This window comes from Hylaeus anthracinus, unplaced genomic scaffold, assembly GCF_026225885.1.
Source record: "Hylaeus anthracinus isolate JK02 unplaced genomic scaffold, UHH_iyHylAnth1.0_haploid 11989, whole genome shotgun sequence".
Taxonomy (NCBI): Eukaryota; Metazoa; Arthropoda; class Insecta; order Hymenoptera; family Colletidae; genus Hylaeus; species Hylaeus anthracinus.
In genome coordinates this window covers 6,171,269-6,185,147 of record NW_026534337.1, presented here as the reverse complement: position 1 = coordinate 6,185,147, position 13,879 = coordinate 6,171,269, and the positions used below count along the sequence as shown (strand labels likewise).

Sequence of the window (13,879 nt, the reverse complement as noted above, 5' to 3'; positions counted from 1 at the left end):
ACAAACAAAGAAAAAAAGCGAAGAAAACAAAAAGCTTTTTTGTGGTGATTGGTGGATTGTGAAATAGACGTTTATTAAACGATCCGAAGAATCGAGTGCTTACGTACGATTCGAGATCTGGGTTATGTCATCGTGATCAACAGCTTCGATGATATCGTCGACCTCCACATAAGACTGGATCGAACGGTATCCTAACACGAGGAGCGACGAATCCTCGACAAGGAGTTCTCTCAAGGTCCATAAACTGAATTAGGATCTACGCGAAATTTTCCGGAGTCTTTTCGGTGAAACTCTACGCGTTCGTAGAACGTTTCGTTAATCGCGGGAGTCGGTTTGTTTCATTTATCGAAAAGTCCCAGTTACGGGCTCACGCGTAAGACGTAGTTTGCAAACTGGTTTTTGGTTCGCGTTCGATTGCTTTTGTTTTGGAATCTTACGCGGAGAAAGTGAAGGTTCGTTTGACCTACCTGAACGTAATATGCTCTGATTTATTCTCGTTGAGCAACTAAATCGTTTCGATAAAGGGATTTGCGAATATTATGAGCCTTCGAAGAAAATTTCTAAATAAATAGAGGGCGTTAGGGATATTTAACTCTTTTATTCCTACTGCAGCTATGTGGCATTTAAAATAATTAAATGACATTTATATATCTGTGAATTTGGGATAGATTCTTTATGATTTGTTGAAATTAAAGTGGCATATATTTTTATATAGAAATGTCACGATAAAGTAGGATATTTTGCGTTTAAGAAAATTCATGGTAAAACATGGTAAATGCATTGTTAGTAGTCGTTTAGGTGTCGTTAGAGTACAGTGACAGGTGTTACTGAAAATTCAATAAAAATTTGGGAAAATACGTAATTCTTGAAATATTTTATATGGTTTTATTGACCAAGGGTGCGAGAAAAGGGTTTCCATCGCATACAAATATTTTTCGATTTATTTTCAAATTAAAAATTTATATTTTCAAGCTTTTTTCTTACATTTACGTTACCTAAAAATTGATTGTCATGTTAGACAACCTCAGTGAAAGAAAAGAATCCAAACTTCAAGGGGTCAAAAATATAATGAAATCTCTTTAGAATATAGTCTTTCAAAAGGAGCTCTAGAATTTTAATTTTCAATCAAACAAATGATTTTTAATAAAACATACATGATTACAACATGATTACAAATAAAGTTTAATTCAATTATCAAACTTTCTTATTTACAAATAAGACTTATTTATTCATTCAATAATTTACTTGATTATTAAATTAATTATTAAACCGTGAGCACATTGACAGGCAAGACATAATCGTTTCACAAGCGTTTCCACAGTAACAATTTATCTTTAAAATCTTTCATTTAGTATTTAACAGCCACTAGAACGCAACCAAATATATGTATATTTTTTAATAATATGAGAATGAAAGAGTTGAGTATCTATAATGAGAGGGTAACACAGATGGATAAGGAGAAGGTCTTGAAATTACTTTCAATCGATCTCCTCCGTACTGTTCCGCATTCTAGAATAAAATGATAAAAGCCTAATAGTTCGATCATTCTGATCAAGATTTTTCAAAAGGAAAGATAGGAGCAGGAGAGTTCGACGGGATGGAAAGGAAATGAAAGGAAAAGGAAAGGTGATTTTTCACAGATTGGATGGATACTCTCGTGGGAGGATACACTTTATCTCTGTTCCAAATTACGTAGAAATGGCTTTCCGCCTTGTAATTACGTCGAGATTGGTTCTCTGCAGGAATCTTTTTCTTCTTGGATATATAGATTATGAGCGAGGGTGTAAGGCGAAAAAATCGATGACATAGGGTCGTTATTAAATCATCTAGTAAGTTCCTTCCGATTTTTACGAATGAAATTTCTTCACTACATAATAACACGTTTTTCGTTTTTATTAACAGATGCTGTTACCTGAATGATTATTAATTCGTACACATTGCGATGGAAACGTGACAAACACTAATTAGATTGGAATTATATTAGAATTATTGATGAATTTATAGATTGTAAATAAAATTAATAATTTTATTAGATTCTTTCAAACCATTGTAAGTAATATACAATTATTACTACAATTTCTATAATTATTAAAATATTCTATAATAAAATTATTACAATTTCTAAGAAGTGGAACATTATCTTATACGTGGATTAATTATCAAATATCATTCTGATCGCACGTTTATTAATAGTTTGTATAAAGAAATAATAAATATCTTCGACCTTAAAGGTTTGTGTCTTCGACAGATTTTATAAGGATTATTAAGGGCTGAAAATAGTCTTTTCTGATTAATACTAATAAGTATGTTAATTTTTTTATCTAAATACAAGTATAAATTCTCTTATTATTTTAATAATTCATATTATTATTTGTTTTCTATTAATTGCATCTTATTTTTTTCAAGCTTTAACAATGAAGCTGTGATAAAGTATTTGCATACTTTATTAATTCTAGAAGAATTAATTTAGTGGATTTGTATCCTTTATATACATTTAAAATTGATGATCATAATTGGAAGGAGCATATTCTTTAACTTGTAGAATATAGAATATAGATAAATGTCGTAGTTGAGAATTATTATTTCATTCATCAATATTAGTAAATACAAATTAAGGAACTATATGGTACGACAAAAGCATATGTTTAAATATATAAGTATACATCTTAAACAATTTATACAAATATTCGCGATTAATTTTAATATCACGATAAGGACCTATGTATAATTAAAAAATTCCAATAATACAATAAAGTTATTAGAACTCTGCAAATTGTATCGTCATTGGAATCGTTGTTAAATACGTGCATATTTAAACGTATTGCTATGTCGTAATGCATGAATCTCTGATTTGGATTTACCCATTAGAAGAATTTACAATCGAATTCTCGAATTATTCCCAAAAGCAGGATGTCAATTTCTTCAACGCGAACATTTTCATTCCTCTAGAAGTTTTCGTTGCTCTCGTACCAGATATGATTGCAACTATATTCCCGATCAAAGCCACAGATTTAGAAGGCGTTTTCGTTAAGGTCGTATCTGAAAATGCATTACGTATTCCGCCCATGGATACAAGCACGAACGCTATGCGACGTGAAATCCGTAAAACTGGTTTCCTTTCGTGCTGGAATCGATTTGCCACAAAGTAGAACGAAAATAAAGAAGTTCTCACAGTTCTCTCTATAAAATTTAATTATGTCACCTCTTCACCGCAGCTAATCGCTTGATCGATGCTTGAAAGACTGTCCAATAAGATGAACACGATATTTTTTTCGATGTGTAACTTATAACTAAACTAATGTCCAAGTTTGTTTAGAAGTGCGAGCAATCCTCTTGTGACAGGTGAAACTTAATTTATCTGTTATCATGTACCATGATGATTATTCTTAAATAATTGATTTTGATATTACGTGCCAATGGTTTTGACTTATAGTTAGTATTAATACTATACTGTAATGAGTGAAAATATGAGTAGATCCTTATGATATTTTGTACTGATACTGACTTTGTACTGATTAGTTTTTCCTTAAGATATTTAAGTCATCTACGATTCGATTCATCATGATTGATATTATTCAATCATTCTTCTTTGGGAATAACCTTCGTTCTTTGAGTAAAATATTTCAACATTTCACCAGGTAAAATCTTGTCAAATTTCGAATGCGTCAAAGTGACCGTGCTCCGCAAACCTAGTGTTACTTTTTAATTTACTTGAAGTGGTACCATAAATATGAATGAAAATGTTATATTTTACACAAATTTAATAACCAAGAAAAAAAAACCTGGAAACCTCAGTCAGTTTTTCTTAGGCAATTACTTTTACTTTATCTAAAGTTATTCCATATACACAGGGTGTTCGGTAACTGGTGGTACAAGCGAAAAAGGGGGTGATTTTACATGAAAAAAGAAGTAAAATATAGTCGAAAATATAAGATAACAATTTTTCATCTGAGGCTTTATTTTCGAGAAAATTGCCTCGATTGAAGTTATGTTGATAAACACTTCCAATGGCATTTTCAATGGAAATGTTGTCTTACCTATTATCTTACTATTATTGTCTAAAATAATCGAATACGTTGGAAGCTGTTCATAGAAATTTAATTAGAATAGCAGAAGTATGTATTCGCAGAATGAACAACATTTTCAACAACGTCTGTAATATTAAACTTCATGATTACTTCAACATTCTATTTCATTACGTGTTCCTAATTTTTCGTTACGATAAAAACAAACTTAAACTGCGATAATAACCATCGAGACAATGATCTACAATGAGATTCGTTCTAACGAGACATGATCAACTGCACCCGTACCTGTCGAAAATTCAAAGTTGATTTTTTCCATAACAAAGCCTCGCACGAAAAATTTCTATTCTATATTTTCGACTTATTTTTTCATGTGGAATCCCCCTTTTCGCTTGTACTGCCAGTTAGCAAACACTCTGTATATATAAACCAAAGCATTATATTTTCTATCGATTTAATAATCAAGGAAGAAGACCCCCATAACTCTTGATCATTCTCCTTCCTTTATCATCACCACTAACTCCAGCCAAGATTGCTCAAACTCCCAAACAAACTCGAACCTTCGTCCATCTATAAGCAGTACACTTTTACGATTCGAATGAAAGAAGGCTTTAGTGTTCCGATGCTTAGACGATATATTTAAACTCGATACGGGTGGATAGTCTCACAGTAGAATAACATCTGTAGTACGATTAATGGAGAACGCTTCAGCAGCCTCGAGCTTGACACGTCGTTTAGTACTTTCCAATGTCACCGTCTGGATCGTTCACGTGGCCGTCGCGCTACAATTCTTCTCCACTGCCCTCGCGAACACGTCTCCGCGTTCTGATAACAGTGATTAAACTTTCAGTTGTTGTCCGCCACAGTGAGATCATGGCTGGGGCTCGTTACGAGCCAAATGGCAACATGGATCGTCTCGTTTCTGCGGTTCCTCAGGCTTCTATTCCTCACGTAGGATATAACCGGCGTCGCGATAACTCTCCCCGTAATCAAAGTACTGTTAAACGTTCCTCGGCGTGTCGTGAGTGTAAGATTTACGAGCGACCTTGAGAACGCCTCCTCCTGTCGACGGAAATCTCGTCGAGACCGTGCCTCACTAACCGAGTACCCGCTCGAGCTTCCGGAGCAGGCTTTTGTCTCGGCGATGGTTTCCCACTATCCTAAAACGGAGCTGTTTGAACGACCCTTTCAGGTGAAAAGATCCTCGGCCGCTTTGTTCGCCGAGAGATCGCGGATGAAGCTGGACCTGGCTAGGAGGTTAGTGAAGCCAGAGTTGAACATCGAGGAGAATGATCTCGACGCAACCACGGCCTCATCTTTCAGCAAACCGAAGTCAACGAGTGGCAAGCCACCTGTCGACGGAATCCTCAAGGTTGGCAAGTTCGCCAAGCCAGGTGCAGCGGAGCGCCGAGCCTCGATCGAGCACTCTAGGGAAGACGAGAGAGCCTCGAATCTCTCCAGACCGAGGAAAGGTCTCGAGGACTCGTTCAAGGTTACCAGACCGTCCGCCTCGAAGAAGGGGCGAGTGATATCCGAGAGAATGGTCACCTCGATCTCGGTCGAAGAGAGAGTTGAGGAGACCACGAAACCCTACGGGACGACCAGTCCCTCTGTTATCACCGTGGCCTCGGAAGAAACGGCGGCCACCACCCTCGACACCGCGAGGGTCCGTCTATCCGGTCTACGCGCTGCCAAGAAATCCAAGGAAGAATTCTACTCCCGCGAAAACACCGACTCAGTTACCACCGTCAAACCGAAGAAACCTTACGCCCACCAGCCACGAAACAGGAAGAATCACGAGCAACTCAGGTCATCGGAGCAATTCAGGTCATCCGAGGAAACCTCCGCGACGTCGACGAAACAGACGAGTAAACAGACAACGCAGAGAACGTCGCAGACGTCGCAAGAAGAGAATGTTATAAAGAAGTCCAAGTTTGGCAACGACGTTACCAAGCCCAGCTTCCGACCCCGTTACAGTAAGAAAACAAAAGATAATTCGATAGAGGATACGACGACGAAGTACCAGGCGGCTGGTACCACGAACTTACCGACGCCCACCAGCAGATATTCCAGGAAGAAGGCTGTGGTGAAGACTGTCGATGGTCTCAAGGTCACCACGACAGAGGGACCAGCGACCCTGACGAAGAAGATCGAGTTTCGACCCAGAACTGCGACTTACAGAAGACATTCCGAGGTTCCCACGACCTCGGTCGAGACCACCACCAAGGTCGATGGAGCTGGAGTCGCCATCACTCCTCGTTCGCCGAGATTCCAGGTCAACTCGATAACCACCTCTCCAGCCCCTCGATCGGTACCGCAGGAACCACAGATGAACCTGCAGATCGCGAACGATACCACGCAACAGGCGCCAGGTATTACCGGCAGCAGCAACGGCGACAGTGGTAACACCAACGTCTTCAATCCTGCCAGAAGCGCGGTTCTAGCTGGGAATTCAACGCTTCTGGAGCAACTGAGGAGCACCGTCGCACCGCTGCTGAGCTCGCTTGGTAACAAGACGCCCGTGTTCTCTGGATCCTACAGCAATGTTAACAACGCGGTAATTATTCGTCGTTATCTGTTTTATTTTTATTATTTTTCTGATGAACCATATATTGGAGTTGAGATAGAAATTGTATTGCTCCGTAAGAGTATAGTTTGGCAAATAGTAGGATACATTGTAAGTTGTCGTGGACAGGTTCTGTTGATTCATTGGATTAAATTATTTTTGTTTTAATTTAAATGAAGTTTTTAATGTGAAATAGTACAGACAATTGATATGAGAATGTGAATTATAAATATTGGTAGTTTAAGGTGATGCAATTTCTATAGGCAACTACTGAACCAATTGATGTTCTTGATTATTTCGTTATTTTTTGTGGGTTTTTTTTTTTAAATTATAAAATAGTTTCGGGCATGAGAATATATTATTTAGGGAGAGTACACATTTCTTTTAATCTTAACATATTACATTTTTGTATGGTGTGTACCGAATGGATACAAGTTTTTTACTTACACATGAGATTTAAGCATAACATTTAAATAGAAAAATTATTTGGGGTAGTCGACTACTTTCTAAAAATTATCTATACAATGTTAGAGAATTCCTTATTTTCACAAGATAGGCCCATCTAAGTAAATGAAATTAATCATAACGTTATCAATATTTCAGTAATATGATAGACAATTCTTCTTCCATAAACCTATTTTTTTATTTAGATGGACCTACAGGTTAATTGAATCGTTTGAAGTTTCCATAGCAGTATTTTATAAAATAATGAATCTTGGGACTAAAAGTATTTGACCTTGATTGACCTTGATTGACCTCTAATGACCTTGAGTGACAGGTCGTTGAACTCGTCCTACTTTGAACAGATCATTTTTTGATATATTCAACCTCTACCTCAGTCTTATGGAACTGTTCACTATTTCTTGAAGTTCATGACGATGATAATGCTGTCATTGTTTATATAAACACTTATTTGAATAACTATTCAGTTGAACAAGGTTTTATTTTAATGAAATTTGAATTCATGAGTCACAAACTCTACTTGTTCATAAAGACTAAAACAAGTTTATTATCGATGAAATATTTCCAATACTATCTCTGTGACAGTAAATAATTAATTTTTATTTAAGGAATTGAAGATTACTTTGAAACCTGAATAAGTTTTAATTATAATAAAACATTGCTTTTCTTTAAACTATTCAATATGTCTAACATTCATTAATTATTCTCTGAATTGACAATTTACGAATTCGCTAAATTATTTACGATAATTTGGTCCAACTTGCATAAATCAATGCTTATCTGTGAAAACTTGGAATCATTTTTAACATAACTCGTACTTACAGCTTAAAAATAAATGTTTTTAAATAAAACACAAAGGAACTAGAAAATACAGTTAGAATGTAAAGGGTCAATATTAATTATAGCATTATAATGTTAAGTGTTAGAGTTGACTGTCTAACTTTGATCATTTTGAAACAGATCGTATTGTACAATGTTTCTTTGTTTATCTGTCAACTTTAACACTTAATTTTTGAGTAATCAATAATATTATTCTGTGAACAGAATTCAGCCCCCAGAATCACCCCAAGTGGATCGCCACCGCGATTTAGCGCAAGATACAAGGGTGCGGAATTGTTTATCAGAAAGCAGAATAATGTTTACCAGGCTACCGTGCCATCGATCACTAGTTCGTCCACCACTCCAGTTACACCCGTAGAGGTAAGATTGTTGCAACATTTTTAAACGAATTATAACGGTTAAGTTCAATAATCAGACGGACAGTCTGAAAATATTCAAGTATTCATTTCTATATGTAGTACATTCATCAATTACTAATTGGTACTTAATTCAATACATTCAATGAATTCATAACTCACCAAGACAACAAAATTAACAATTAAAACCTTAGAGTAACAAATAAGTTTATTTTCCATAAATCCTACTGATCCGTCCGCTATTTTTCTTATAATATGTTCATATATGACGTTACACATAAGTATGAAACCTAATAAGAAACGTCAGTGTTTCATTTTCGCTTCCATAATTCTCTTCGAATGTTCCTTGTCCATAATTGAAGATCAGCAGAGGTATAGTGCAACACTGCTTTTACAGATATTTAAATATTAGATTATGTTTTTGTTAAGAGACGACTAAGTTCTTCTGTGATACAATTAAGTTAGTGACGTAAAAATGTATAATAGTACGAAGTATTTAAATCTCGTGTCGCGATTGAAAAATATATGTAGTAGTCAATTAGAAATGTATTTTAGTCTCATCAAGCAAACAATAAACGTTTCAAACTTTAAAGTTTCCATCCTCTGAGAACACTGAGAATACGTTATTAGCTTTTTTCCTTACTTTTATTTCGTTTAAGAATTAATTATCAAATTAAACTAGAATTGTAAAAGTTCCAGAGGATTCAGTCTTTAGAAGCTCACATGTTTATTGTTTGCTCCCTAAGAATAATAGACATATTCAATTTTTGTATCTAATCTAGCACTTGTCTTAGAATAGGAAAGAATTTTCCAAAAGGAGCTTTAAAATTTTAGTTTTCAATAAATCATACGACATTCAATTTCTTTTCTTCCAAATGAAAATGCACATGATTACAATTAAACAACGCCTACGTTGACAAGCATATTTTATCACTAAAAAGCTAAATCTGATAGCCCTTTTTGAAATGCCCATTATTAATCATTAGACTGTGGATATTTATGCACCTATGACAAATTTAAGTGTACAAAAATATATGAATACTTGTACAAATGTATAAATATATAAAATATGAAAAATAAATTACACGTTAAAACGTTTAGAAAAAGAAGCTACTTTAATTTGCGTTTCTCTTTTTCATCGGTACCTATAAAAGTATGAATTTGCATAAACATCCGCAGCCTATTAATTATTAATTTCAACCAGAAAATTGTCGAATATCATTAAAAGTTCTGAGATGTCGTCCGCCAGAGAAATGGATTGGAGGTAAGATTACGTGGCTGAAGAAAGTTGAAGCTAACAGTGAGTCAGTGTGGTCGTTTTTGTGTGCTTAAAAGGTTCTCACCGCGAAGATAACCGAGAAGATCGATGCCGTCACACAGCCATCGTGGACCGATCACATCGGTGTCGCCACAACAGCACCCGGAAATCTCGATTCTATTGACATCGAAACAAATACTCTGCGTTGATCCCAATAACCCCGATTACATCTCGTCAAACATGCTATCAATTATTAATCATCTCTCTTTCTTCCAATAATTAGCGATTAGCCGTTCCTGAAGGATTACTGTACTCTTTCGGACATATTTTACACATGTACATGATTTAAAGAAATATTAGGTGTGGAAATTAATTTAGTGCCTTTGTATTCAATAATTTATAATTGCAATTGGAACAGATATACTTACTCGCCATTTTGGTACATTGAAAGTGTCAATCTTGAAAGCTTTGGAGCAAGTTGCACAACCTGATGGCTGTTACATTTGAATTTTAATAATTTTTAAATATTGCTTATTATTATCCTTCTACAAGTATTACAATTATCAACTACATCTGTAATCTATTAGAAAAAGAATAGTATGTAAAATTGTATGGTTACCAAAATTTGTATTCATATTTATGACTTACTTAGGCAATATATAGATTCATTGTAACAGAGATCAAGTTGATAATGTAGAAGTTTGGTACTTCAACATAACATAATGACGAGTAAATATTTCCACTTGAACTAAAGCTATACGTAAATGATTGAATTGTAAACGCTCAGAATTGTCTTCCACACCTAATACTTAATTTCGCAGCAAATGTATAGTTACACATTCGGAATCGATACGAGAATCGATCGCAGAGTAAATCTCAGCATTGCGATCAATCCTTGTTCAAGAAACAGATTTTTATTATTGCAGCTCTGTAGTCAAAAGATAAAAAAAAAGTTTATAAATAACACGAGAAAATGAACAAAAAAAAGTATACAGCGTCATTAATAGTTTGTGATTAACGTTAACGTATAAATAGTTTGTGATTCGTGGTATTTTCATCTTGGGTTCGCATATACTAATGTGTACAGCTACTTATTTTATTACTGTCTTCATAATACGCACATTGTATTATACAAGATTATATATTTATATATACATAACTTTGGTAATAAATGTACTGGTTTTTGGATCGCACGCGACATGCTGTTCGTTCTTATTTAAACGCGTCCATGAATACTTTATAGATGGCGTCACAATTACTCAACTAACAATTAATTTGAACAATATGTACAAGAAATGTCAAATATCTTCTATATCGAAGAGCATGAGCCAATTCTCTAAAAAATGTCTTAAGATATCGTTCTGAAACGTTGAAAAGTATCACTTTGGTTTTAGCGTTTGTAAGATATTATAATATTAATTAATATATATTATCAAACACAGATGAAACTGTAACACATTCACAAAATTTTCATGTGTTAAGTATATTGTAAGTTGATAACTCGCTTCTACTTTTAATATATGTTTGTGTTATTATTAGACTGAGGATGTTTATGCAAATTTATGTATTCGGAAATGCAGATGACGAAATTGAAAAGACTTTCCTTTAAAGTCTTGTCTTCTAAACGTTATAATATGTACGTTGTTGTTAATATTTTATATTAGGGTGCTTCATAAATAACTTCTGCTACAGGTAGCAATTTTTAATTTGCCTGTTAAATGAGAACAGATAGTAATCAACGACAGTGATTACAAAATTGATGAAAGTTTATAATGTATTAACATATTTGGAAATAAATTGTAAATTGACAGATTGAAGTTATTTATGAATCAACCCTGAATAGTTTTCAAATTTGTGCACATTGGCATATTTTTATTTACCATAAATGCACAAACATCCACAGGCTGGTTATTATAATATCTATCAAATTGTGAGAATTGAATAAAAGTAACGTGACCATGCCTGAATGAGATTTGAATTTTTCATTTGAATTTAACGTAACGACACTTCACTTTTCTAGTGGAGGCGCATTCCGATAGCACGGTTGCATTTTCGTGATCGGTTCGTTTCACGGTATTGCGGGCGGTAACGAGTGAAAGTAAATGGATGCTGCGTAATGTGTGTCCATTAAGATAGTCTTAAAGTTATCTGGAACATGTGGGTGGATCGAGATCGTTGCAAATGAATCAGAAAAAGTATGTGATTTAAAGTCGTGAATGTACCTTTTGACCTCGACCTATTATTCAGAGATTAAATTTTTAAATTAGTATTTAAAAGCATTTACGTCGCTGAAAATTGATTCTTCTATTAGAATTTTGCAATTTGAATTCTTTGATCGGATTAAAAGATTCAGAAATACTTGATAGTATATAACTATCGCAAATTAAAATTTTGATAATTTAATGAAAGATGAATATTGCCGTCAATGGAAACCGCATCTTAATGTTTTTCTAATTCTATTCTCTTATGAAACCTATCGCTGGAGACCTCTGTGAGAGAGGATTAACAAGCTATGAGAAATCCCGATTAAAAGGAAAAAATTCAAAGTGAGCGGCAACCAGTCTCGATCGCCCATATCAACGATCCCTCGATCGAGGAACGAGTTTCTAGCTCGCTAGTTACCAGTATTTCTTGGTATATTAGACCAGCCTCAGTTTCTTCTCTTCTTTAGGTAGTTCGTATATCCACCAAGAGATGGTGTATGCTCACTCGATTACGAGTTCGATTGACCACCGCGAGAAATCAATCGAATTAACAAGAAATCGTTATACTTAAGAGTAATTAACGCCATTAATGCATTCATGAAAGTGTTTAAAACTGTTTAAAAGGACGAGAACGAACACAAATTATTACTTATTGTTTTAGTGTACATACACTAATTATTGGATGTTATTGCACCGACGACCGAGAATGAGATTTGAATTTTTTCATTTAAATTTAACGTAACGACACTTGATCTTTCAGTAGAGAACAAACAGAATATAGGACGTTCAGAAATTAACTCTGTGTCTTCACATGCAGTCATTTATAACTCTATAGAGAGCCTTAGGCCACTTATAGTACATTACATTTTTTACATTTTTATCGCTAAAGAAAGGGTACAAATTTTGATCTAGTCTAAGTATTTTATTTTACCAATATTATTGTACAGTGTTCTCTACGAAATTTGATTCAAACGAGTAAAAATTCAAAGGAGAATTTAATATTTAATATTCCTTTTACATTCGTGATAACGTCGACTTTCACATCATTTTTTAATTATTTTAAAATCTAAAACCGTCTACAAATATTATTTTTCGCTTCATCGTTGAGAGAAATGGTTTCAAAAAAGTGGTCCTTGAATTACATCGTAATTAAATTGTAATTAAATTAAATCATAATTGTAGCGCAATTGAATTATATCATAAGTCATTCGTAATTGAATGAGATTACAGTTACATCGTAATTACATCGTAATTCAATTAGCCCAAGTGTATTCTTTAATCTAGGTTTATACACGATTGACTTTAAAGTAACAGAATTAATTTCTACATCCAAATTCATTGTTTTAGTGTAAATACACCGATCGGCAGGTGTCAGTGCACCGACGACGTAGAAAACCGTACAAAGTCACACTGTTTTTACCACCAGGCACCGTTTTGATGTACAGCACCCCCTGCACGCACATAAATTTTTGATTTTAGAACTCCGGTGCCGTACCACCTATCGACGTCTCGAGTCCTGGCGAACCACGATTCTTGACTATTTATCAGGCGTTGGAGTCGGCTAACATCAGGAACGAACGGTTATTGGGAAACGCAAGCTTGCTAGGAGAAGAACGAGTTGGCGTGGCCCCCCAGGTAGACTCTAACGCCACTGTCGCTAACGGAACCAGCAACAATCCTAACAATGACACCACAAGCCCAACCATGAGCCCACAGACCCCAGACACAACCACTATTCAGGATAGCACATTGAACCCGCAATTATCCGAGGAAACGGAAAACTCCACCTCCGTGGTTAACACAGGAGCCCCCGAAAACCCTTCGACGGAGATTTCCGCCCCCGTGGTTACCACAGGAGCCCCCGAAAACCCTCCAGCGATCGAACAAGCTTCCACGAGTACAGAACAACCCTCCACTACCGAACAAGCATCCATGAGCACAGTATCATCCACCAGTACCGAACAGGTTCTCACAAGTACCGAATCATCATCCTCCACTACCGAACAGGTCACCACCACTACGGTATCATCATCCACTACCGAACAAACATCCACAACCACCGGTTCGACGTCCACGCCCGAACAACAAGCCAGTACAGAATCACTCCCGAGTAACACAGATACGACAACAACCAGCACCGAGCCTCCCCTAGGCTTTCGGGTTTTCGA

At 35.3% G+C, this 13,879-nt stretch overlaps 1 protein-coding gene across 2 annotated transcripts in view; it reads left to right on the top strand.

Moving 5' to 3' along the window:
• The window catches only part of LOC128887989 (mucin-2-like), a 92,902-nt gene that overhangs the window by 60,216 nt on the left and 18,807 nt on the right, over positions 1-13,879 (top strand). Inside the window, exons 6-8 of one of the 2 annotated variants that reach the window (XM_054144538.1) lie at positions 5,218-6,582; positions 8,098-8,253; positions 13,191-13,346. In XM_054144538.1, the coding sequence (XP_054000513.1) occupies positions 5,218-6,582; positions 8,098-8,253; positions 13,191-13,346 (1,677 nt within the window). The remainder of the gene's footprint in view (positions 1-5,217; positions 6,583-8,097; positions 8,254-13,190; positions 13,347-13,879) is intronic. The other variant, XM_054144539.1, reaches the window with a different exon arrangement.